Raw genomic sequence first — 24,926 nt, 5'->3', positions numbered from 1 at the left:
TTCATTAATGATTCATAAAGAAAGATCAAGTGATATATATGGACTAAACAACAACAATAACAACAACCATAACCGCACTATCAACTAAGATTCCAAATCATCATTGCCTTAAGGCAATATTCATTTCTTAATGTTTTCTATCAATCAAAGAAAATCGTTTGTTTTTCTATTATATTCTAATCTATTTTCTTAATTTTAATGTTATTCAACTGCTTATTTATGCTTAGTTTACTCGTTCAACACACAAAAACAACAACGAAAACAACAACAACAACAACAAAGAAGGAAAGAAGAGAACAATTTGTTTTCCTGCCTATTAGTAAAGTTAGTTGATTTAAAGAAAGAAGAAAACACCTTAAGCAACGAAAAAGGAAACCCAGCAAGAAACAATGATAAATATATGCAAATTTTGGTAAATTATACGGATAATTAGTTAAATCAACAGATTGTGTATTCATTATATTTATGTTAGTATATGAAATAGAGTTTGTCAAGGCATAAAAAGAGACGATAAACAAAGATGAGTGGTAACTAATAGTGGAATTCAGTTTGATGTGAGTTTCGTCTTATTTAAGGCATGTCCGTTGAATATATCTGAATCTTAGTGTGGATGTTCACTTTGAGACTTGAGCTCTGTACTATTCACTATAAACGCAATCATGTTACCCACCCAAGCTACTCTATCCTGATAGCCACCTGTTTTTGAAATTCATTTGGTATTATTTACTTGTATCTTCCGATTGTTCTTAAGAACTGTAAATAATCAGTCTTTTGTTGCTACATGTACATTCAAGATTTAGTAGCTAAGTGAACAACGTGATGACGTTTGAAGCGAACGGTGCTGAGTTCGAGTCCCGGAGTGAACATTAACCCTGGGATGCAAGTACATCCAGTTGACAAGTCTTAAATAGGACGAAACGTGCATCCTGGATTTCACTGGTAGCCGCTATCAATCTTTGCTTATAAAGATTTAAACTTAAGGCAATATCGAAGTAATCCACACAGGATTCACATATACCGACAAAAAAACTTAACAACAATGGGAAGATACAAGCAATAATACAAGGTGAATTATAAAGAAACCATGTTCTATAGTAGAGATGAATAGTTTATTTACATAAAAGAAAGTCAAAATGGTTTTTAACTATATTTAAACAAACATAACTCCGATGAAAAGAATTCAGAATTCAAAATCCTTATTCGCAAATGCTGTTGACGAAAATATTGGTATTATTGCAGTGTGTGCTACTGATATCCACAGATATAAGTAGTATGTATCATCAATCGAAAGTAGAATGCCTGACAGCAGAAGGTTGAGAAGATCGAATAGGAGGGAACGAGAACAAAGGATGATTGGTATGAAAATGGAGGAACAGCAAATTTTAGGACAATTGATGGACATTTTGCAAGTAAACTATTGAACCTATGGTATTCACAGTTTATCATATAAATCTGTAATTTTGCGTTCGAATACATTCGATTGTTTCCACTTGTGTATTTTCGTTCACTACATTACTCATGTGAAATGTATATTATCGTGAAAGTAACAAGATGTGTGGTAAAACAGTTACTCTTTCAAGCTTTAAACTTTGTTGACCAGAAGCAACGAACTATTTGTTCCTTGAGATCTACGTCTAGGTAATAGCACAGCATTCTTGATAATAAAGAGGTATAATGATTGTTGTGTTCCTTCTAAATCTGGAGGGCGAAAACATTAGCTAATGGGAGTAATGGGAGAAGTAATAGTATAGTAAAATCTAGAATAATCTCCTTCATTACCTTATAGCGACTCACGTGCAAATGAGTTTAGTCTCATCTAACGCAGTTAAGCCCTTTTGCTAACTCATTTAGCGGGCAAAGTCATCCGCACTATAACAACTTATTGTACCCTTATTATTTAGTGCTTGTATGAAATACGTATGCTTGAATATTGATTACGGCCTACGCATTTATTCACTCTGCTAGTCTTACTACTAACTGCTTATTTGATTCGATTACTCATTCATTTCACATGGTATATATATGTCCATGTTGTTCATATTCAACACACACGCACACTCGTCTTGCTCTGGCTCTCGCTCGCTTGCTCGCCTTTCGGCACAACTCTTCTATGCTTGTTTAACGCATCTGTACATTTGGACATATGTGTGTGGTCTCGTAATAAACGTAATCAACACTTCGTATTTGCCTTCTGATTAATATACCGTTGGGACGTTATATAGAACGGTTATCAAGACGAGCTGTATACGAAGTTTAACGATTATATCGAATACAGATCACCACAAACTACAAATTCAAAGTAAACATGGAAAATTCCTTCGAATAATTGGCCGTATGGTGTCATTATTGTGAATTAAAATAATAACTAATGGGATAACCTATTGTCATGTTAAAACAAGGCATTACTGTTTAAGTCCAATGAGTTATGTATCAACATCACTGATTTTCATATACCGAGTTATACTACTTAAACATCTCAAGTAGTTTGACTACATTGAATTAGTTTCAATGGTTGAGATCATGAGTCAATTGAAACTAGACGACCATGGAAAACCTGAAGGCACAGGATGGCCGTTTCGTCCTTTTGTGGGACTCCTCAGTGGCAGTCCGCACTCGTGATCCTGCACCGCTAATTTCGAACTCAGGACCTATTAGTCTTACGCGTGAGCGCTAAACCACTAGACCATAGAGGAGTCCTACAATAGGATGAAACGGACGTCCAGTGCTTCCAGTTTTTTCATGGTGGTCTAGCTTCAATTGTTTCATGATCCTAACCATTGGAATTACTAAAGTATTCAGAAAAAACCTTCTGATACACTTGATTACTTTTGGATTTTATCTAGGGTCTTAAATAGTCTCATTATTGATCAATTGAAATAGTATAGTAAAGTCTAAAATAATCTCCCACATTACCTACAAATTCAAAGTAAACATCGAGAATTCCTTCGAATAATTAGCCGTATGGTGTCATTATTGTGTATTTAAATAATAACTAATGGGATAACCTATTGTCATGTCAATGAAAGAAAGCATTATATTGTAAGTCTAATATGTAACTTTTACATATCACAAGCTTTCATGGTATTTCCCTAACTAATTTTCATAAACCGAGTTATACTACTAAAACTTGTCATGTAGTTTGACTACATTGTAATGGTTTCAATGGTTGAGATCATGAGTCATTTACAAAAAGACCACCATAAAAAACCTAGAATCACTTGAAGGCCTTTGCGTCCTATTGTGGGACTACTCAGTGGCAGTGTGCATCCACGATCTCGCCTCTATGAATTCAAACACATGACCTACCAGTCTTACGCGCGAGCGCCTAACCACTAGACAACTAACGAGTCCCACAGTAGGACCGAACGGCTGTCCAGTGCCTCTAATTTTTTAAAGCTGTTCCAGCTTCAATTGACTCATGATCCTAACCATTGGAATTACTAAGGTATTCAGTAAAACCCTTCTGATACACTTGATTACTTGTGGATTTTATCTAGGGTTTTAAATAGTCTCATTATTGATCAACTGAAATATAAACAAATACATATTTTTGTGTATGTGTCTGTGTGTTTAAGAGATAGAGGAATAACGAAATGAACAAACCACTAATACGTTACATAATCCAAATATATTAGTACCTGAATTTTTAAACAGTTATGTCGAAGGAGTACGCTCAGGACGAACAAATGGCACAAGAGACCAATTAATTGCGGTCAAATAGACAGTGAGAACTGATAAACCACCACCAATACTTTAAAAACCCTGATGGCTATATGGTTTAACTATCGAAGCGTATAAACCATAAATGTTTAAAACGGTAGGGAATGGTTTTAAGTCTTAGTGTGAACACCAACATCGGGGTGTATACGTAACTGGCTGACAAGTTCCAAATACAATAAAACTTATGTCCTGGATTGCGTTCCTAAAGACAAAGCGACGAGGTCATGTGAATAATGTGTAAAATGAGGATAAAATAAAACGATGAACGTAACCATGGAGATAATATTGATAACTATTCAAAGTAATGGGCTGAAAAAATGGTCATTTTTGTTACTGATAGTTCGTGAAGGATATGGTAGGGAAAGGAAATGAACAAAACACTTTTGTAAACATACACGTTGTAGGAAAATTCCAAAGATCATTTTCTCAGCTTTATATGGTTATCGGTGATGCACACACCGCGAAAGCTTTATTGGCATTCAATATACGGACTATATATTTAAGCTCCCATCGATTTTAATTCAATTTTTAATTGAATGGATCACCTCTTAGTTTTTATTTGGACTGGACTTTGATCAGATTTAGTTCGTATATGCAAATCCTATTCAAATTATCTGGGTATATTCATTGTCACAAGTTTTTATAGAATAGATATGGTGTGTTTAGCAGTGGAATCCAGGAAGTTGGTTTCATTCTATTTGGAACTCATCAGCTAGATGTACTTGTATCCAAACAGTGAATGTCCAGTTCGAAAGACACTGTATGCTACTATTAAGACAAGAAATCTTCCTTGCCTACTTCTAGTTGTAATCAAGGCGGTTGATGTTGTCTAGAGGACCAATCGAAACCATTCAGCACTTGGTTTGAATCCACGTGGTGTAGGTGTATACACTCTCTGTCTTCCCTTCAACTGTAAGATTAAAATTGCTTTATATCTTTCTTCTTGTACTATGTCCTTACATACAATCTTTCTTTTATATAATACCACCATTGAATTAACCACTTCTATGAATTCGGTGTTCATCTTGTTGTGTTAATGAGGTATGGCAACTTCGATCGATCCATATACATGCCTGGTCCTATGTTGTAACTGACTGAATCACTGACTGATACAGCTTGAGCCATGTCAGACTTACAAAACCAATCACTGAAAATACGTGATTTCTCAATGTCACGATACGTGTGTCTTTGTGGAATACAATCGTTGAACAAATCATTTCAGTCAATTTGGTTTGTTGTAATTTCAAGTACAATCGAAATGTGCTTCAATGTCTGTTTGCCTTTTAAACGGATATTTTCAATTCAGGAACTTAATCCAAGAGGCGAACGTCTATTTAACAGAACGTCTATTATAAATAACAAAGTGGTTTACAATAATCGTCAAACATATAAAAACATTCAATGGAATAGCATCTATTCATAATGTCCAATCATTGTGTTATTCATTGTCTTATTGCACGGATGACAATCGATGAATGAATTTAAACAAAACTGTGAACTGATAATTACTGCGATATATTCATAAGACCATAAGAAAAGAATGTACATAACATGCGACTGTTCTTCTTCACTGGATCTATCCAAATAATATGCTGTGTCTACAATCACCTGTAATAATCAAAACATAGATGATTAATTCATTAGTATCAGAAGGGATTTTTGTGGATATTATAGTAGTATTATAATAGTTCGCACGCGAGGTCGATAGGTTTTGTGTTCGAATCTCGCGAGGTGGAATCGTGGGTGCGCACTGCCACTGAGGAGTCCCAAAATAGGACAGAACGGCCTTCCAGTGCTCTCACGTTTTCCATGGTGGTCTAGCTTCAATTGATTATTTGATTATTGATGTATTCATATCAACAAATGTATCGGTGAAATAATAGGCATTTACAGATATAGGGTTAACAACTTGGTAATTTCTAAACATTCATACATAACAAATAAACAGTAAGTGCCTTGTATTTTGATCTGTCAATTAATGAGCCATTCAATTAAAGGAATGTGTTAATTGACAAATAGTTCACCACTCAATATCTTGCTTTCAGCGATCCTTCAAAGTGCTTCATGATGAATTATTGTTGGATGCTCTGGATAGAAAACACTAATGCTTCAAAGTTCTAACCTCTACAAAACCACATCTTTGAATGCATAATAATCAATGGACGGTTGTTTTTTGTATTTACATTTTATTATTTATTCAGAACTTACAATCAACATTGCACAGCACCAATAAATCCAGGCTACACCTAGTACAATATACTGGAATAAAGGAAAGAAAACAATTCACTTCAATTCATCATGTATCTATATGATAATCAGTTGAGAAACAGTGTTACTCTACTAATTAACTCTACCGATTTTAAACTAACATGTAGCTGACTGACTGACTGACTTCATGTAAGAGTTCAGTCAGTCTGTTATGCTGAATTTCGACATCATTTACCCATCCTATCTCATGCTTGACAGTTGTCTAAACAACGAATTAGTTTCTTCAACGACTGTATCAGGAAACACTCAAGTTAGTGATTCTAAGAATATGAAATCATTGACTGAAGATGTATTGTTCTGATTTTGCTGTAATTGCCATTGATACACAATCAAAATATTGAACACTGAGAATCAATTCCTCAAATGATAACATTATTTCGTGATGCTTTGTATTAACAACATACAGTGTAAACTCCACATCAGATTGCAGACGTTTACCAGTTTTAATTCATGTGTAAAGGAAACTGGTTTCGTTTTGCAATTTATACTTGATGAGAACAATCTGCCTGGAGCCCTCATGCGGCTACTGACAGTCCAAAACCCATATAAAGAAGGAGGGTTAAGTATGGGTTAGCGATCCAATCCCGTAGAAAACTAACTCGCTAAAAAACGCTAACCAGAAAAAAATAATTTAAATCATTTAAACTCTGCTCTAGAAGTTAGTAGGTCTTCATTTAGAACAGTTATGACGCCTCATGGTGAAAGCCGAGTTTACCCGGAAGTCACAAGGCTGATGTTCCTTTGTGACAATCAAAGCAACTATTAACTTAGGTACATGGAATGCTCGTACAATGTTGGAGACCGGAAGAGTCATCGACATACAACCTGGAGGTGCTTGAAATCATTGAAACACATTTGGACGCAGGTTGAAAAACAACAATTAGCTTCAGGGGAGCTTCTATTATACTCTGGTCATGAAGAAGAAAATGCTCGACATACACAAGGAGTTGCACAGATGCTATACAAACGAGTACAAAAAGCACTTATAAGATGGCAATCTCATGATCAGCGTATTTTTTTAAAGGAAACCTGTAGCTATTCAAGTAAACCATTAACAAATCAATAATCATCACTAATTACTACTAGTTTGTGCAAATCTATGATTAGACAAACTTACGTTGCAAAGTGCCGCCCCTATAATCAATAAAATGATTCCAATGCCCCCAAACACACACCATATCGAGAACAAGACTATCTTCAATTTTCTTTCTGGACCTTGTAGCTTTACACCCAATAAAATCGCTAAGGTGGCCAACGTGGTATCCACAGTTACAGAAATAATTATTTCATACCATTTTGTAGGTGAATTTAGTAATCCAACACCAATAATCATAATTATCAACTGAATAGGGAAAAAGTAGTATCATCAATTTACCAATAGTTTGGAGATTGAATCGGTCAACTATTGGACAATTAATGAAAGAATAATCTTCACTGTCCTGCATTTGATTGAAATGCTTAACAATGAATAGTTATAGATGCAAGCACATAACAAGGAATCTCTCTCCATGTCTATCATAATGATAAACTTGAAATATCTTCAATGCTAATTCGCTCATCCATTATATATGACCATTTTATATGAGGTTTCTTTTTCACCTAAACGGTGTGAATTATACCAATTTGGGTAAACCAACAACCACGTGAGTTAGTAATGTCTGCCAGTGGAAGCATCTAATGATGACTTGTGTATCATAGAACACAAGTTTAGTGACAGACAAAGTGTGTGTGGATGATTATACAAATGGAAATGACACAAATTCAATTTGTTTAGTTGTTCGGTGTTTACGACTCACTTCACATCATGCAAATGGTTATAACAACAAACGTAGATAAGAGTGGAATGTACCGATATTATGTGTAACCATATCTACTTATTTCTCAATTGTCCATAACATGAACAGACAGATACCTTTTAATGTTATATTATTTTCGCCAGTTATCAGTCAAGTAATAGCTCATGATTCGACCGGATCATCAATATACGTCAACATTGTTATGAAATCAGTGAAACTATAGAAACTCGGTCTCTACACATGATGTCATCCTTAAATAAATTACAACGATCAAACTCATCTATTCAAGTCAACCTTAAAAGATCATTTGATCCTGATCACCGTTATCAAACGAACATGACAACATTGATGTTTTATTCAACAAACAACATTCAACTAAATTCAATCGATGATTGGATGAAACTATCATGAATGTAATATTTAAACCATATTCAACTGACCGTTATAGCCATAAAGCAAATGTTTATTATGGATGTGGAATGTAGTTTCTTAATCAATATGATTAATGATCCAATAAGTAAACCTATAAATCTGAAATATAAAAGAAAATATGTGTACAACATACGAAGCTCACAGATACAACAGAGCATAGTAATATGCATCGAATGTTCTACATAATATGTATGCATAAAATGGTTGAACAAGTTCGTCACCTACTACTCAGTTCAACATTTTCCAGAGTTTGTAAAACTTGTCAAAATAACCGATAAGTGGAATACTTAAGGAATGATCTCTTGAATATTTCATGTCATCACCCAAATGCCCTGGTACGGCCAATGGTGGAGAGAGTTAGCTCTCCCTCACGAAATACTCTCACATGGACACGCATATACACCAACTACCATGGAAGATTTAATCACTGTCTTCTTGTGGTGAGGGGGTGTTGTTTACGAAATTGAGTGGATAAAATGCGAATGTCCGGCGCTTTGACCGGGTTAGTGGATATGCGGAATGCATTTAGGCAAGTTGGCAAACCATGACTCCAAATCAGTGATGTACATGGGCTCCGAAATCATTTATTGTGATGTGATGTAACACAAAATGACAATGCTTTCCACCGGGAAAGAAATAAACTTTATTCCCCTTCCTCAATCATAATATTCTTGTTAAACATGGATCAAATTTCTCATCAAAGTGTATTAATCAGTTCATTGAATAATACGTAATAGTAATACATGGAAAATTGTCGTTAGGATTTTCGGATAATACGTGTATTTAAAACATGTATTACTTACGTTAAAATGAGACCACTGAGAACAATTGGATGTGCAAGCCTATGGAAGCTGAATCTGTCAAATGGAATGATAAATGTCTTACATGCAATGAGATTTATTTTGATTGGTTACCGCCAACACATCATCAAATGCGAATGTTGACATCTTTTAAGTAACTTCAATGAAGATTTGTGAACAATTCACCTTCCACAATCACTAATTCCAATTTCAACTGAAATAAGTAAGAATTTACAATGATACAGTAATGGAGATAATCAATTTCATGGATTGCGTAAAATCTTAAATGTTCATTCACATGCCTATTTATATCCTCATTCATTGTATTTCAAAAAGTTTGTATTCACGGACAGAATTTGAATTCCATCTGACTAGTTTGCTGTATCACCTTCACGAGATTAATAACAAAGACTGAAAGTCGATGAAAATTGATCTAATCAGATTCATGTTATCTGTTTACTGCATAAGGTGGGGTGACTTGTAGTCATTAACGCTATCGCATTCAATCCAGAGAAAAAGATGATTAACAATGACTATAGCATTCATCCAAATAAATAATTCTCAATAGAAGTATGTTTTTGTTGCTTACGTTAAGTTATCTCTTTTACTATGATAATTTATGGGTAAAATGTGAATGTCATACAATCGAAGCATGATCGCCCTCTCATCTTCCATGGAAAACACTTTGTTAAGTAGATTGATGATCCAGATGTGTATATTACGAATGTGGATTTCTACCTTTTCATATCGTCTTGAAATGAACGAGTTCTTGCATTTCAATTAATGATGGTCTGTTGTTAATGGTTTCATACGTAATCCTTCCAAATGTCAAGTTGATAACTTTAGCCTGAAACACGAACTGCACTCAAACACCTTATTGTAATACCATGACGTTTGTACTATTAGAGATTCCGTAATGAAAACAATGTCAAAGGTAATTTATTGTGGTGTAATGCTTTACCATTATCTCTCTTCGTTTTCTCATACGGTATTGTTATCAAGGAAAGCTTTGTATTCAACTTTTATATAGAGAGGCTACATGCTCTTCGCACGGCTTGACATTTATGTTGACGACTTCTTGATTTTTGCGTATTACCTATTATTCGTTACTGTTCTCGATTATTCTCTCCGATGATTTTTAGGAAAGATTTTGCCATATTGTGGAGACTGCTGAAGGCAGTGAGTAGGGTGTGTGATGGATCATTTAAGATTATTACAAACATGGTTGTGGATAGACATTGAATATCTTGCAAACTGCTGACATGTGATGTTGTACCAAATATTTCATCTTGTACATCGTACAGTAGAACAAGGCACCTATACATGAGAATCTATGAGAACCTCCCTCGTGTTTGTAAAAGAAACTCGTTGGAATCATTTGTGCTGAAAGTTATATTTTGCGCTGATACCATGTTATGGTTTGGCTGTCCCCAACCTTCTTCCAGCCATCCCCTACACTAGTCAGTGTTGCGCGTCGTGGTAATCAGTGTTCAGGAATACGTAACACGTGGCCCAACCATCTCAGTCGATGAAGATTCACAACCTCATCAACTGATTTAACATCATTCCCTAATATCCTGCGTCTAACATAACTATTACTTATCCGATGATACCAACAGATGTGAACAATATTTCTAAGGCATATGTGATTAATTACTAGTAGCTTACGAGTATCGTTTACTCTTAATGACTACATTTCGCAGCCATAAAGTAGAACGGAACGGACTGCTGCACAGTATACTCGTCCTTTTATTGATAGACGAATATCTCTCCTTCGCCATAGGTGACGTAAGTTGACAAAAGCCAAACGAGCTTTTCGAATACGTGCTGAGATTTCGTCAGACACCAACACATTAGGGCTGATCAGATTTCCAAGATAAGTGGAGGTGTCAACGCATTCGACTACTTCACTCTTTATCCTTAGTTCAGGCGAGTCCTGAAGCAACAACTTGCATTTGGAGGGGGAGAAGCGCATCCAAAACTTCCTGGCGTTGTTACTCACTGCTACCAAAATACTCTGTATTTTATCAACGTCTTCAACAAACAGAACTATATCGTCTGAGTATTCTAAGTCGATACGTGGACCATCTGGCATGAGGTCAATGCTACTGATAATACAACATATCAACAAATCTAAATTCATGCTTAATTCATACACTTTGATAGAAAAATTGATAAACTTACATGGAATTATTCGAATGTTCAGTATTACTAATGATCCATACAATAAAATTACACAAATTTATAACGAAATTCATTAATTGCTTCATTGAACTTTGGTTAAGCGAACATTGTACAAAACAATAAAATAAGTGATTTGGTTACAAATCGATATGATAGAAAGAAAAGTCAATTTTTGATTAGATTTACTCATGATGAATTTTTGTTCCAGATTATGTCCGTTTTCTTTTCTCTCGTATGATATTTTATTCTGTATAATATACGATATGAACTATGCTCAGTATGTGATTTGTTATAACTCAAAGTGTTTTTCATACATGTGATTTCATCTTAATTATTAATAAAAATGTGTGTACAATGAGTATATAAATGAGTGTACTTCCTAGTAGAATCATTTTCGACGTTGTCATAGTGTTTAAATGTTACGTAATCATCATTTATACCAGTCCTTGTGTTCCTACATTCGCGTCGTCATAATTGCAGAGGTCCCTCGTTCCGAATATAAGTGATTAGCGTATTTCCGACATAACAATTAGCGAAGAACAGATACAAAAGTTAGCATTAAAAAGCCAAGATAATAAGCATTCAAAGGACAAATTATAACAGAAATAGAACAAACTTATTTAACTGTTGGTTTATTGAAAATGAGTACGTGATAGCACTTTGAAATGAAAATAATGAATGATCTTATTGGTCCGATAAGCTCAATAACTGAATATAGTCTCCACAGAGCCTGGATGTCAGATAAGGCACTATATATTTCTATTCCTTGATAATATTAGTTTCTATGGTCAAAATCGACACATCTTGAACGCTATGAATATATATATGTCAGTCAGTCATTCAGCTACAAAGTAGGACCAGGCACATATATGCATCAGTCCAAGTTGCCATACCTCATTAACACAACAAGATGAACATCGGATTCATGAAAGTAGTTAATTCAGAGGTGGTAATATATAAAAGAAAGATGGCAATAAGGATATATTATAGGAAGAAAGAATTGGTTCGTAGAAAGAAGGATATGAAGTGATTTTAATCTCTTAATTTAAGGGAAGACAGAGAGTGTATACACCGACGCCACTGTGATCAATTCTGAGCCATGTCACCAAGAGTCTCCAACCATTGGTTACGATGGTCACACGGACCCCAACCAAGTAGTCTGCATCTCCCAACATGGCTCAGACTAGACGTTAGTGACTTCAAGCACTGATGCCACGTTTTGGTTTGGCCACCCCTAACTTTCTTCCAACCATCCCGAATACCGGTTAGCATTGCACGTCGCGGTAATCGGTGTTCGGGCATACGTAACACGTGGCTCAACCATCTTTCACTTCATCTGAGCTGCAGTCGGTGGGAGCGTAGGCAGAAACGACAAAAAGGCAACGACGTGTGTTCCGGTCCTTCCGGAGCCGTTTAGCCGAACAGCCCGACTGTTGTTGCTACCTTGACGTGGTGGTCGGGCTTGCCTATCGTGATGAACCAATCGAGCTATACTGGCTAGAACAATCGTTCCTCAAGGTCCTACCATGTCAGACAGGTCGGTTGAAGAGCGGTAAGACTAAAAGCAACAAACCCAAGGTCCGAAGGCGAAGTCGTACTGTTGACTTTACAGCGGTGTGACATCAGTAAGGTGTTTCTTTCAGACAACCAGCATGACAGCGATGCTGTATTTTATCCACTAAAATAGACAATACTAAACCTTTTAATGGATCATTTAACTAAGTACACTGAAAAATGTCCGAGAACAAAACATTGGGAATGATAGGTGATTCTGTCGATAGAGATTTCTCCAAAGAACCAGTCCAACTGATGACTTTACAAAGAAATAACTGGATCACCAGTATACAAAGCATCTTAGAAATGTGATATGTAGCACAGATGGAATGAATGTATTGAATCAAGTCACATTTATGTTGATCCTATTATAAGCCATATTTTCACTCATAGATCATTATTATTGTACGATATACCGTTCTTGAGTTATGCCCAGTCAGTTAATTACAGCCTCCCACATACACAACCACTTTTGGCTAGATCATGTACGAATGTGTATTTTCCATATGACGTATGAATCGTTGGTCACCAGCTACCAAGGGACTGCATCTCCTCACGATGCTCCACAGCCTTGTCGGTCAGACCTTTAGGTCAAAGGCTCTGGGTGTGGCTCTCTAAGAAGACCACCTGCTCCTATACTGGCACCCGGGCAGTATCACAGCCCACACACAAATATGATGAACTGTCAATATTTATGGAAACTACTTTTCTTGCTTCAATTAACACTCAAACGATCCACGTCATTATTATTATTTACTACGTCATTTATTCACTCTCTTTTACTCCCACTTTGTGCATCCTTATTTTTCGACTCAAACAGCAGCTCGCCTATGGTGGAAATTCGGCTCTACCTAAATGTTTTTGAGTCACTGACTGGTTGAAAATTGTATGCTACCACAAAATACGAGTACTGAAGCGGTTTTTCTGAAGCCACGCGCACAATTCAAACTGGCTGCCCTCAACGTTCGCAAACTTATGCAGGTCAGACAAGAGATAGGGCTGGCTATGTCTTTGTAAAAGTCTTAACATCGACGTTTGTTGTCTAGTTGAGACCTGTATACAAGACTCTGGTGAAGTACTACAAATTCGCTCTCCATCTGTCGCTTCAAAAGCTTGTTTTATGTGAGTTTATCCGGGGACCCTGTGCATCTTCGTCTGATCTTTCTGGCGTTGGTGTCGCACTAAGCGCTAGAGCTGAGGCAGCACTAAGCGACTGGATCCCCATTAACAGTCGGTTATGTACTGTTGGATTGGAAAGTTCCATCAAAGTGAGAAGAAATCGGCGTGAGGAACGATGTCTTTTCGTCATCTCCGCCTATGCCTTGACAGATTGCAGCCCGGTTACTTTGTTTTGGTTTCAAACGAGCAAGGGCACCTATCTAACCCACGTAAACAGCTATCCTTCAGTCCAAACATTAGTTTGGATCCTACACTTTAATGTTTCATCAAACGTTTAGAGAATTTTCTAGTGTAATTGCTAAACGTAGTTATGAATTGGAATCGGAGTGAAAATAAACTTACTGTTTCTTAGAAATTAACTGTATTGTTGCGGAATTCTAGAGAATTCTTCCAGCAAAACCCACAAAAAGGCTCTAAAAGTACTGAGAAGCATCTTATCCAATCAGCAGCATTCAACAGAACTGATGCCAGAAATATCTAGGGAGTGAAAAGTCACATATCACCTTTCTGATTAGATCATTACCTATCCTTCTTCTAGTATGTTTACTAGCATGCCAGAATTATCAGGAAGTACAAGGTCATCTAAAATGCTATAAATATCCTAGACTTTCTGTACATAAACGAATCTTGATGCAGTGTTTCGTCCATCCATATTTCGCGTCTTTTCTCTCGTGTTCAAGTTTCTGTGTAGATATAACCTGGATGTTACTAGAAGAGCTTAGGAAACTGAATTTAGTGTTCATTTAGGAGATTTATCAGCTACCATTTGAGACGATATAATGACAATTCACCAGTGTTTTAACATTGAGAGAATATTGATCGTGATATTCAATGATCAAAAACTGTCAATACACATTTACAAATCTTACTTCTAGATGAAACATCTAAAATGCTGTCACACCAAGTTTGACGTCTGCCTAAATATTAAACGCTTTCGTTTGACAGTCATTAAAATAAACAACAACTGGACGTGTAGTGAGTTACTAAGGCCGACGTCTGCTGACTAATATGTGGCTTAAGCCACATATATTATTCTAAATGAATGTCTAACATGGCTACTATCAATTCAGTATTGTTATCATTTATTACCCTAATCAGATTTTACCTGTAGTTGACTGTTTCACCTTTAAATAACACTTCTGACTACTAGTAAGTACTATTATAGTACAGAAAAAACAGGTTTTGGAGTGAAATCGGTTTGGAAACTAACTGATGAAAAGAGGGAAACCATTTCGACAATCATTTAGTGCTCCATGGCTTCTTCTCTATCTTGTTATAAACATGTAGTAACTACTACTAAACTCCGCCTGTAGCTCTTCTAGAGTTACTGCCTGTTCCAAGCCCGGGTAATGGAGGAGGGTTGGGCAGGGGGTTAGCGACCTAATCCCGTAGAAAACTTACTAGCTCAAAAAACGCTAACCGAAAAAAATAATTCAAACCATTTACACTGTGCCCCGAGATTTAGTAGGTTTTCGCTTAGAAGATTTATGACGCTTCATGGTGAAAGCCGAGTTCTTTCGGAAGCCACGAGGCCGATGCCTCTTCTAACAACCAGAGCAAAAATTTTGATAGCTACATGGAACGTCCGAACAATGTGGGAGATGGAGAAGACCAGTCAAATATCAACGGAAATGAGGAGATACAACTTGGCAGTACTGGGAATCAGCTAGACCCATTGGACTCAAGCTGGACAACATAGGCTAGGTACGGGAGAGATGCTGCTATACTCCGGTCATGAAGAGGACAATGCTCCGCTCACTCAGGGAGTCGCTCTTATGCTGTCCAAAGTAGCACGAAATGCACTTGTAGGATGGAAATCTCACAGATCCAGAATCATCAAAGCATCATTCGAAGCAAAGAATGAGGGGATCTTAATGAATATTATCCAATGTTATGCACCCACCAATGCTAGCAATGACGACATTAAAGATCAATTCTGCGAGCGGCTGCAGTCAATCATAGAGAAATGCCCAAGAAAGGACCTTACCATTCTGATGGAAAATTTAAGTCTCAAAGTTGGAATAGACAACACCGGATATGAAGATATTATGGGACGACATGGACTGGGAGAGAAACGAAAATGGGGAAAGATTTGCAAATCTATGTGCATTCAACAAATTGGTCATAGAATGCACAATATTTCCACACAAGCGTATACACAAGGCTACATGGATCTCACCTGACCACACTACAGAGAACCAGATAGATCATAATGTCATCAATAAAAAATTCCGTAGGGCGACTGAAGATGTGAGAACCAGGAGAGGAGCTGATATAGTTTCAGATCAACAACCAGTTGTAGCCAATTCAAAACCGAAGCTGAAAAAGAACTGGACAAGTGGACAAATAGCACTACAGAGGTTCAATACAGCCTTCTTTCGAGATACTGACAAACTCAATGAATTCAAGATAGCTCTCAACAACAGGTTCCAAGTCTTACAAGATCTACTGAAAGAAGAAGAAACTAGTATGGAGGACAACTGGAAAGGCATCAAGGAAGCATTAACTTCAATGTGTCAAGAGGTTCTGGGCCTCAAGAAGCATCATCATAAGGAATGGATCTCTATAGAAACACTGGACAAGATCAAAGAAAGGAAGAACAAGAAGACAGCAATTAACAACAGCCAAACACAAGCAAAGACGGTCGAAGCACAAGTTGAGTACATAGAAGCAAACTAGCAAGTGAAAAGAAGCATTGAAGCCGACAGGAAGAAATACGTGGAAGAACTAGCAAGAGAAGGAAATATGAAAGAGCTTTACGATACAACGAAGAAACTAGCAGGGAAATATGGTAAACCGGAGAGACCGGTCAGGTACAAAGAAGGCAGGCCATTAAACGAGTGATCCTGAACCGGATGAACGACGCAGTAGACTCCCAACTTCGAGATCAACAAGCTGGATTCCGTAAGGATCGGTCGTGCACAGACCGAATTGCAACACTATGGATCATCGTCGAACTGTACATCAACTTCATTGATTATGAAAAGGCATTTGACAGTGTAGATAGGAGAACGTTATGGAAACTCATTCGACACTACGGAGTTCCTGAGAAGATTGTCAATATTATCCGGAACTCATACGACGGACTACAGTGCAAAGTAGTGCATGGAGGACAGCTGACAGATGCATTCCAATTAAGGACCGGAGTCAGACAAGGCTGTCTACTCCCTCCATTCCTCTTTCTTCTGGTGGTCGACTGGATTATGAGGTCCTCGACATCTGAAGGAAAACACGGAATACAACGGACAGCTCAGAATTAATTAGACGATTTGGACTTCGCAGATGACCTAGCCGTTCAGTGCTTCCAGTTTTTTTCATAGTGGTTGTTAAGTTTGTCTTACATTGTTCCTACTCGCTCCCTTTCTACTCTTTTGTATATTGTTTTATACTACTTATTTACATTCAGTAAGCAGTTGTATTCACAACAATTTCCACACTCATGTTGTAACGCAAGTTGTACTGTAATATTCTGAACTCTCCACATATACTTATAATGTTTATTGTACCTATCATTGTATTTATCATTATATTCACTGTACCGTAATCGCTGTAACGGTTATCCACAGTTTGTGCATTTGTTTGAACGCACCATGTTGCAGTTTCCATATTGTTTTGCTCTTGGTTCGGATTTTGGTTGTTCATAAACTGTTATCAAACTTAGACACAACTATCAGCTGTCTTTTGCACCAACGTATGTTATAATTATTCTTTATGCTACTGTTAAAAGGAGCCCTTTTATTTTCATACTTGAAGGACGAGTTTAAACGCCCCAGACACCTAACAAGTTGAGGTTAGTAACTAAAATTTGTGTATTATTTAGTAAAGAACCACTATTGTAGACAAATCGTTGTTTTGGAAACTTCAGTTTTGCGTGTATCTTAATCGGGTGACTTGGACGCTTCGATAGACCTAACAACTACTAAATAACAAATTTAACATATGATACATGACAACATAGATTTACATGTAAGTGCATTATAGAGAAATATGGTATTTAAAGTGTCAAAGTTATAATGTATTCACGTTTCATAGTCTAAATCAGTATTTTCATCAAAGAAAACCCAAGCAACCAAAAAAGGGAAATAAAGGCGAACAAAGGGGAAGTAAATGGGTAAATACATTTGAAGAGAAAGGAGAAATAAAGGGGAAAACGCGCCAGAATGTCGCCTTTTTCGCCTGTGCGGGGAAAGTATTACGGATTTCCCGGTTTTTGCCGCTTTGTCGATAAAATTGCCGACATTTTGCTTAAATATCCGCCAAACTGCCTACTTTTCCCCGAAATATCCGCCAGATTGTCTACTTCTCGCATAAACTTCCGCCGAATGGCCGACTTTTCACCCGGTTATTCGCTGAATTATTTGCTTTTTGCCTTAATATCCACCGTATTGCCTACTTTTCACCTAAATAAATACAGAACTGCCTATTTCTGCTCCATTGGCATAATCCCGAAGGTCTCCTACGTTCGCCTTTATTCCATAAACAAATCACACTAAAACTGCAAGCCACGGGAAAACGGGTATATTTTTAAATAATTTCATTGAAAAGGAAAAGCGTAATATTGTACAATATTATAGTAGAAGCTTGAGCATCAATCGTTTTGCATATCCATTGTAATTGCCAATTCATTGTTATTTGAAGAGATCTGCAAAAGATGAAACAGGTGATGTGTGATTTATAAGGCATGTGCATTTAATCAAAAGTTCACTGACACTCAAACACACATTCACAACACTTTTATAGTTTCCCATGTAAGTAATAAAGTAAGTTCTTTTACAAAATAATGTTTATTAAAAATTAGGTAGAACATAAAAAACATTGCACGGACTAGTGCCTTTAGCCACGTTCGTTCGGTTATTGAGAATGAAAATGGTCGTCCTGTGAATTCTGAAGTTTAAAAAACAAAAGAAGTCACAACGATATCTGAATGACATGTCTTGGCAGAGCCAAATACTTTAAGCTAAACTTACGGTTATGTCCGGTAACACTGTTGACTGTAACTATAGAGCCGTAGGGAAGTTATCACTTTAAATTAGTACATACCTGCCCTTCTTTTCTTCCTTTACGCTTTGTCACTTTGTCTCTGACATCGTGAAAATAACCTTGTGTCGCCATGTCGTACAGCTTTGCAAGGTCTTTTTCGTTGACAGAGGATGATAGAAGGCGATTTCTTAACGCATCTGAAGTTTGAATACTAAATATGGGCTACTTCGTATGCAGCCGTAAAACCGGTATTTTTGAAGTGCTCGTTTCGAAGAAGTGCCAAGTAACGTGAAGTTACTGGCAACCTCAGGTGTCAAGAGGTACGACAGAACATACCGCATTTATGTTTTCGGATCATCACCCGATAACCTCGTAACCATTGCCATCTGTAATGGGAATAAATTATTAAATTAATGTTGATGACTTACAAATCTGTCTCTGGTTTCTTTCTGCTGCAAACCAGTGTCCAGCATCTACAGTTCCTCTTCAGATGGCAAAGGAAACTGCTGACTCGGTATTCCGCAATCGAATTGATGTGATTGTTCGCGTTCATTGGACTTAGATAGTAATTGCTTCACTTAAGTGCTTTACTTAAGTCCGTAATGACTGAGGACATTTTCTGCATCATTTTGTACAACCTATCAAAGCTGAAAAGGTTCACTTGATGATGCAGGTGACTTACTGGTCCGCTATAGCACCACTGACATGCTTAGATTCTGATGTTGAAGGTGATGTCTTTAATTGCGTCGAACTTATTCGTGAACATCTTAACAGTAATGAAACGTACTTGGCAATTGGCGAGACGAATTTGTCAAACAACCGGAATTTCGGATATTTTACATGGCTATTGCCAGCCTGAATCTCAGCCACGTCTATGTCAACTGAATCGTAAAAAGTTCTTCTTTACGCTTCATTGCACCTCTAGGAAATGTTAGTACTGACCTCTTAGGACTTTTAGTGTTTTGTGGCAATGTGTTTTCCTCCGTAGAAGTGTTTTTACGTTGAGATTCCAGTATTTGTAAAGAAACTAATAGATCTTTGGCAGACTGCAGAGAATCTATGGTGAATTATAGTTTTTATGTTTGTTTCTTACCTAATTTGTGAATTGCATTACATTTCAGAGCTAACCAGTTGTCATCTGGTCTATCGCAGTTCTGCAGGTGGATATCGACCAGCTCCATTGAAAGAAAGGAAAAGTTCTTTGCCGACAATCCACCTCTTGGCTGCTATCTTAAATTGTTTCTTGCTAGGGACGTCAACAATGACGTATTTCTTGTTAGCGGGTTAACAATAACATAAGACGTAATTACATGGTATATCATCATGAATTAACCATTAATGAAACAAAATACATTTATATTAAAGTATGCAACAATGGGATTATAACTAGATTATTGATAAAATTTATGGCAATACATTTACAATCAATGTCCTTAGCCGATACTCATGTGTGTTCATGGCTAACTACGGAGCACATAAAGATTCCTATATCAATTAGATGGGAAAGGATTTTCAAAGTAATTGCGTGGGTCAGTGAAAGATCTAAATTTTAGTAGCCCATCCTCCTTCATATCAGTGACTAAACAAGGCTGTCCATTTACTACTACTACTACTACTACTACTACTACTACTACTACTACTACTACTACTACTACTACTACTGCTACTACTGCTACTACATTATCAGGTTTAAGTCAAGTTATTTTGCTATTCTTAAACATAGTTACTTGTTTATTGGAGACATCATTATCGCCTATTGGGGTATTATTTGTTACACAGCTAAGTTGAGGCCTATCGCAGAGGGACATTTTTTCAGCATAACGCTGAGCTGCTTGCTTAGCTACAGCGAACCCACTATGCACAGAATCCTAAATTTGTCTCATATAAGACTCGAATAAAAAGGCTGAAAAACTACCTAAAGGTCCATGTGCCTGAACGTCGTCAGGGAGGTGCTGTAACGAATGCACATTTTAAACTACGTTTTTAGACCCATAACACCATTCGTATTCCTTAAAGAACTTTTGTAAATCTATTCTAGAGGGTTCTACAACAGTGTTATGTAGTTTCGGATGTGCAAGCAGATAAATGGATAACGCTCAACGCCGGAAATTGAGATACAAAGGTTGTGGCAATGTTTTTGAAGAATCATAGGGCCTAAATACAGAAGGAACAACCTACATTCAGAAGCTTTCCATGCCGACACAAAGTCCAGTGTACGGCATTTACGCGGAAAGTCGGAAGGAGTACTTGCCACGCAAACTGATATTAAATTATTCATGTCCCTAATTGCACATGAGTTCGAGTTCAGCAGTCTTCTGCGTGCTTAATCTATCCATAAATTAACCAGCTTTTTTGTGACACCTAGGTTCACCATGTGCATAGAATCTAAAGGACATGTTAAAATCATGTTAATAGAAAGCGTTTCCACAATAGAATGTCCTTGATGGTGAATAGGTTGAGTCTGACGACAGAAGGTGTCGTCCGTTCTTAAAGTATATACCCCATTTGGAAAGGTCCTCTTACCCTCCAGCCGTCTCCCAAGTACAGTACACCTATCGCAACCTGTCTCACCGTTATGATTTACCGTGTTCCTGACAGAAGAACGAGCAGGTGCGTCACATACAACAGCCGCCAACCTAATAGCTATGTATTTATTAAACGTAACACTTATAAGACCCACGTCAGTCACTTCTTTTATTTCGGAAATTGTGTCCGCAGGAAATTAGTTGAATTCTGCCGGTTTAGCGTTCTCTCAGTAGATCCCTATCATGAACACGTCACTAAACCTAGGGGCAATGATCCGTCCTAGTATAGGCCATAACTGTTGTTTGGAGCTTCTAGACTTAAAAAGTCCATCTATATTAATATATAAATTTAAAGAGTCAAAATCAAAAATACACAACCAAAGCTCAACGTATCTTAGCAGATTGGTTTTCAATCCTAGATGGTAGTAAACCCCACTGCCGATGAACTTTGATTCAATACTTGTACACCTCTTCAGGACACTTCAGATACTTCTCGGTAAGTCCGGTAGAAGAAATCGGAAACCGTACAGAACCCGATCAGCATCTCTTATGCTCAGAGATGTATTTGACATTATATAAATCAAAACGTTGTTCATCGGCTCTTTGCGATTGAGGAACTTCTGAGAGCACAACTTGACGTCATTACATCCTATAAGAAATATATTCACTTATGGACTATTATCTAAAATCCTTTGATTGATGTTGCTAGTGGATGGTGTATCAGTTGAAGTACTGTCATTACAACTGATTTCTCTCTTTACTTCTATCAATTTAATAAACAACACTGTTGAACTCAGTTACCTTTTATGGTACTTTCATTAGCAAACTCACTGAACGGAAGCAAGTCGTGTTTATTCATGAAAATGGATCGCATTTTATTCCACCTTCTGTTATAAGTGGATCTATGATAGCCAAGGGCATGTGACAAGTTCACAGTGACCCTACATCTACGAACATTCTCACTGACTTCAATGAAACTCATAGTATTGGACTAACAAGGTGATTAGTTATAATGAACATGAAAATCGGAGAGCACGCCACTCACCTGCATCACGTAAGTTATTTGTGATGGCTCCCAAGCATGTCGGGACACTTTAGCTAAAAAAGGGAAGTCAGTGTATATATACACGACGTAAGTGGGAAAATCGATATTTTCCATAAATAAACGGCGTAAAGGGGAAAAAGTGACATTTCCTCTTTATTTACGCTTTCGTCGGCTTTATTTCCCCTTTATTGGTTGCTTGTGAAGTCAGTGTCATAAATACGATTTTCAATACGATGGCATAGATGAAACATTTAATGGTGTTATTCTAATCTAATACAAGAGATAAGTATAATTGATATAGCACAATCTATATTGTTTTTTCCCTCAACTACCTGTAGTGTTGAAGAATGTTGTAAACCAATGTCACTTGAGTCACTGAATCATTATCATTCACAGAAGTATACAGGTGTTATCAAACGTTTTTTACTATTATTCGTGTGCTAGTGAGAAGAGAATCGCTTGATAACGTCTATGTGATTTGTAATTTATATTAAAATGTTTACGAATACACTTTACTTTATTACCTCAGTTTAAGTGCCATTTCGATCGCCTTACACCTTATTGTTAACAAGTGATATAGATTAGGGGCGGATTAGTAACTTAGACGTGCACTACCACTGTTCGCATATCCTTATATTGTCTGACTTCTAAAATTCCAGTTATTTTTCGTTATATTGTAGCGTGGAGTCGAGTTGAGGTTAACTATGAACACCGCTACCAAGAAACACGTGCCAAATAAATCAGAAGGCGAAGGTTGAACGTAACCAAAGAAACCCATAAAATCTCCGAGAAGCCAAATACCAGAAGGCAATTAATGGACCAAGTCGAGATATTTATTTGCTGGCGATCTCGTGGCATCGAAAGGATACCGAGATCGTGCCAGGATACAACCTTGGTTACAGAAGGTAACCGAATTCGCGCGAAGTTACAATTGAAGTGTAAGTACAAGAATGGAAGCACAAAATAGCTGTCATTAGCACAGTCAAACAAAAGCACATTAAAACAAACACTGGTACAGTTGGTTATAATAATAATAATTGTTTTTATTAAACCAGTCGTGTTCTCGTGATAAACGTGAGTCACTACAGGAGCCCCCGCTAGAAAGGGTTTACACTTTCGATAAATAGCGGTTTGAATCGTGGGGCTGATCGGCTGACGAGCGATTGTAGGACGGAAGAATTGGCGAACAGGAAAGCGATCGTTGATCGTCGAGTTGCCAACGAAGGTCGTTTTCGGAGAACAGTACCAGGAGCGATGTGTTGTATTTATTGCTCGAGTTGGCATGCTACACCAGAATGGTTTGTATCCAGAATCTGAAGAGGGCGTTCGTAGAGGTGCGCACCAGAAACGCTGCAGACGTAGGACGAAACCACGTTGAGCCAAAAGACCAGAAGCGACCGTAACGACCAAGCGTATGCCAAGCATTCAAAACCAATATATCGACTGAGTGCGTTGACAAGAGCATGGGTGGCCAATCCAGCTTTCGCCAAAGTTGACTGAAGTCGACGGAACCAAACGGAGATGGTCGAAGGCGTGGGCTCAGGAAACAAAAAGAAAATCAAAAAAGAGAAGAGTGTAGCATACGTGTAGTATAGGAATAATCCTACACCGTATCGGTTGTTGACTGTGCGACTATTCGCGGAAGCGTATGGGTAACCGTACTCGGCGACCGGAACGTGAGACGGCAGTCTCGTTCGCGTCGTGTGAGCCTGCAATCTCATCCGAAGTCAGAGGCGGCGTGGTCTGCTGATCTGGACGTGAGACTGTCGTCTCGTCCGTAGACGGTGCAGATGACGCGTGCTGTTGACCGGGACGTGAGAATGAGGTCTCACATGCATCTAGCGTGGGACCTGAAGAATATTTAAGGATCCCGCTAGGTTTGATAGGTCTAGCATTGAATCTCAGGGTGTCAGATAGGGCACTGTCATCGACGTGTGCTGGTTTGAGACGATCAATGCTGACGATCTCGACGCGTCCATATCGATCAACCTTGAAGGTCTTTTCGTGACGAGCGATCACGTGAAAAGGGCCTTCGTAAGGTTGTTGCCAAGGTTTGCGTACCGAATCTACTCGTACAAAAACATGTGAACAGGTAGATAACTCTCTCTCGAGAGCGACCTGTCGATGTTGTATTCGAGTTGAGACCGGAGACAGCGTTCGCATAAATGCAGACAGTCGATGGACGTAGTCTGATTTACCGAAATTAGGTCTGCTCCGTGGTGTGAATTCTCCGGGCAGACGCAATGTCGTGCCGTATACCAGTTCGGCGGCGGAACATTGTATATCTGCCTTCAAGCTCGTTCGAATACCTAAGGGGACGAGCGATAAGGTTTCGTACCAGTTGTCGTTCTCGTGTGCTCGTAGAGCACTTTTAAGTTGGCAATGAAACCGTTCAACTTAACCATTTGAGGCTGGGAGGTAGACGTTAATGCGTATGCGAATG

At 37.7% G+C, this 24,926-nt stretch overlaps 1 protein-coding gene across 1 annotated transcript; it reads right to left on the bottom strand.

Annotated features, from left to right (window-relative positions):
• Positions 1–3,941: 3,941 nt before the first annotated feature.
• Positions 3,942–14,856, bottom strand: MS3_00008303 (uncharacterized protein). The gene is made up of 10 exons (XM_051216663.1): positions 14,697–14,856; positions 14,457–14,659; positions 14,276–14,410; positions 11,201–14,231; positions 9,102–9,230; positions 9,020–9,067; positions 8,225–8,315; positions 7,106–7,330; positions 5,929–5,979; positions 3,942–5,328 (listed from the first exon to the last, which is right to left on the bottom strand). The coding sequence occupies exons 5-10, from the start codon at positions 9,161–9,163 to the stop codon at positions 5,134–5,136; spliced, it is 672 nt and encodes a 223-aa protein (XP_051065255.1). The 5' UTR covers positions 9,164–9,230; positions 11,201–14,231; positions 14,276–14,410; positions 14,457–14,659; positions 14,697–14,856; the 3' UTR covers positions 3,942–5,133.
• Between the last annotated feature and the right edge of the window lie 10,070 nt (positions 14,857–24,926).

Source organism: Schistosoma haematobium, chromosome 6 (genome assembly GCF_000699445.3).
Source record: "Schistosoma haematobium chromosome 6, whole genome shotgun sequence".
Lineage (NCBI taxonomy): Eukaryota > Metazoa > Platyhelminthes > Trematoda > Strigeidida > Schistosomatidae > Schistosoma > Schistosoma haematobium.
Note: the sequence above shows the minus strand (reverse complement) of the source record. Positions and strands in the feature narration are given on the sequence as shown.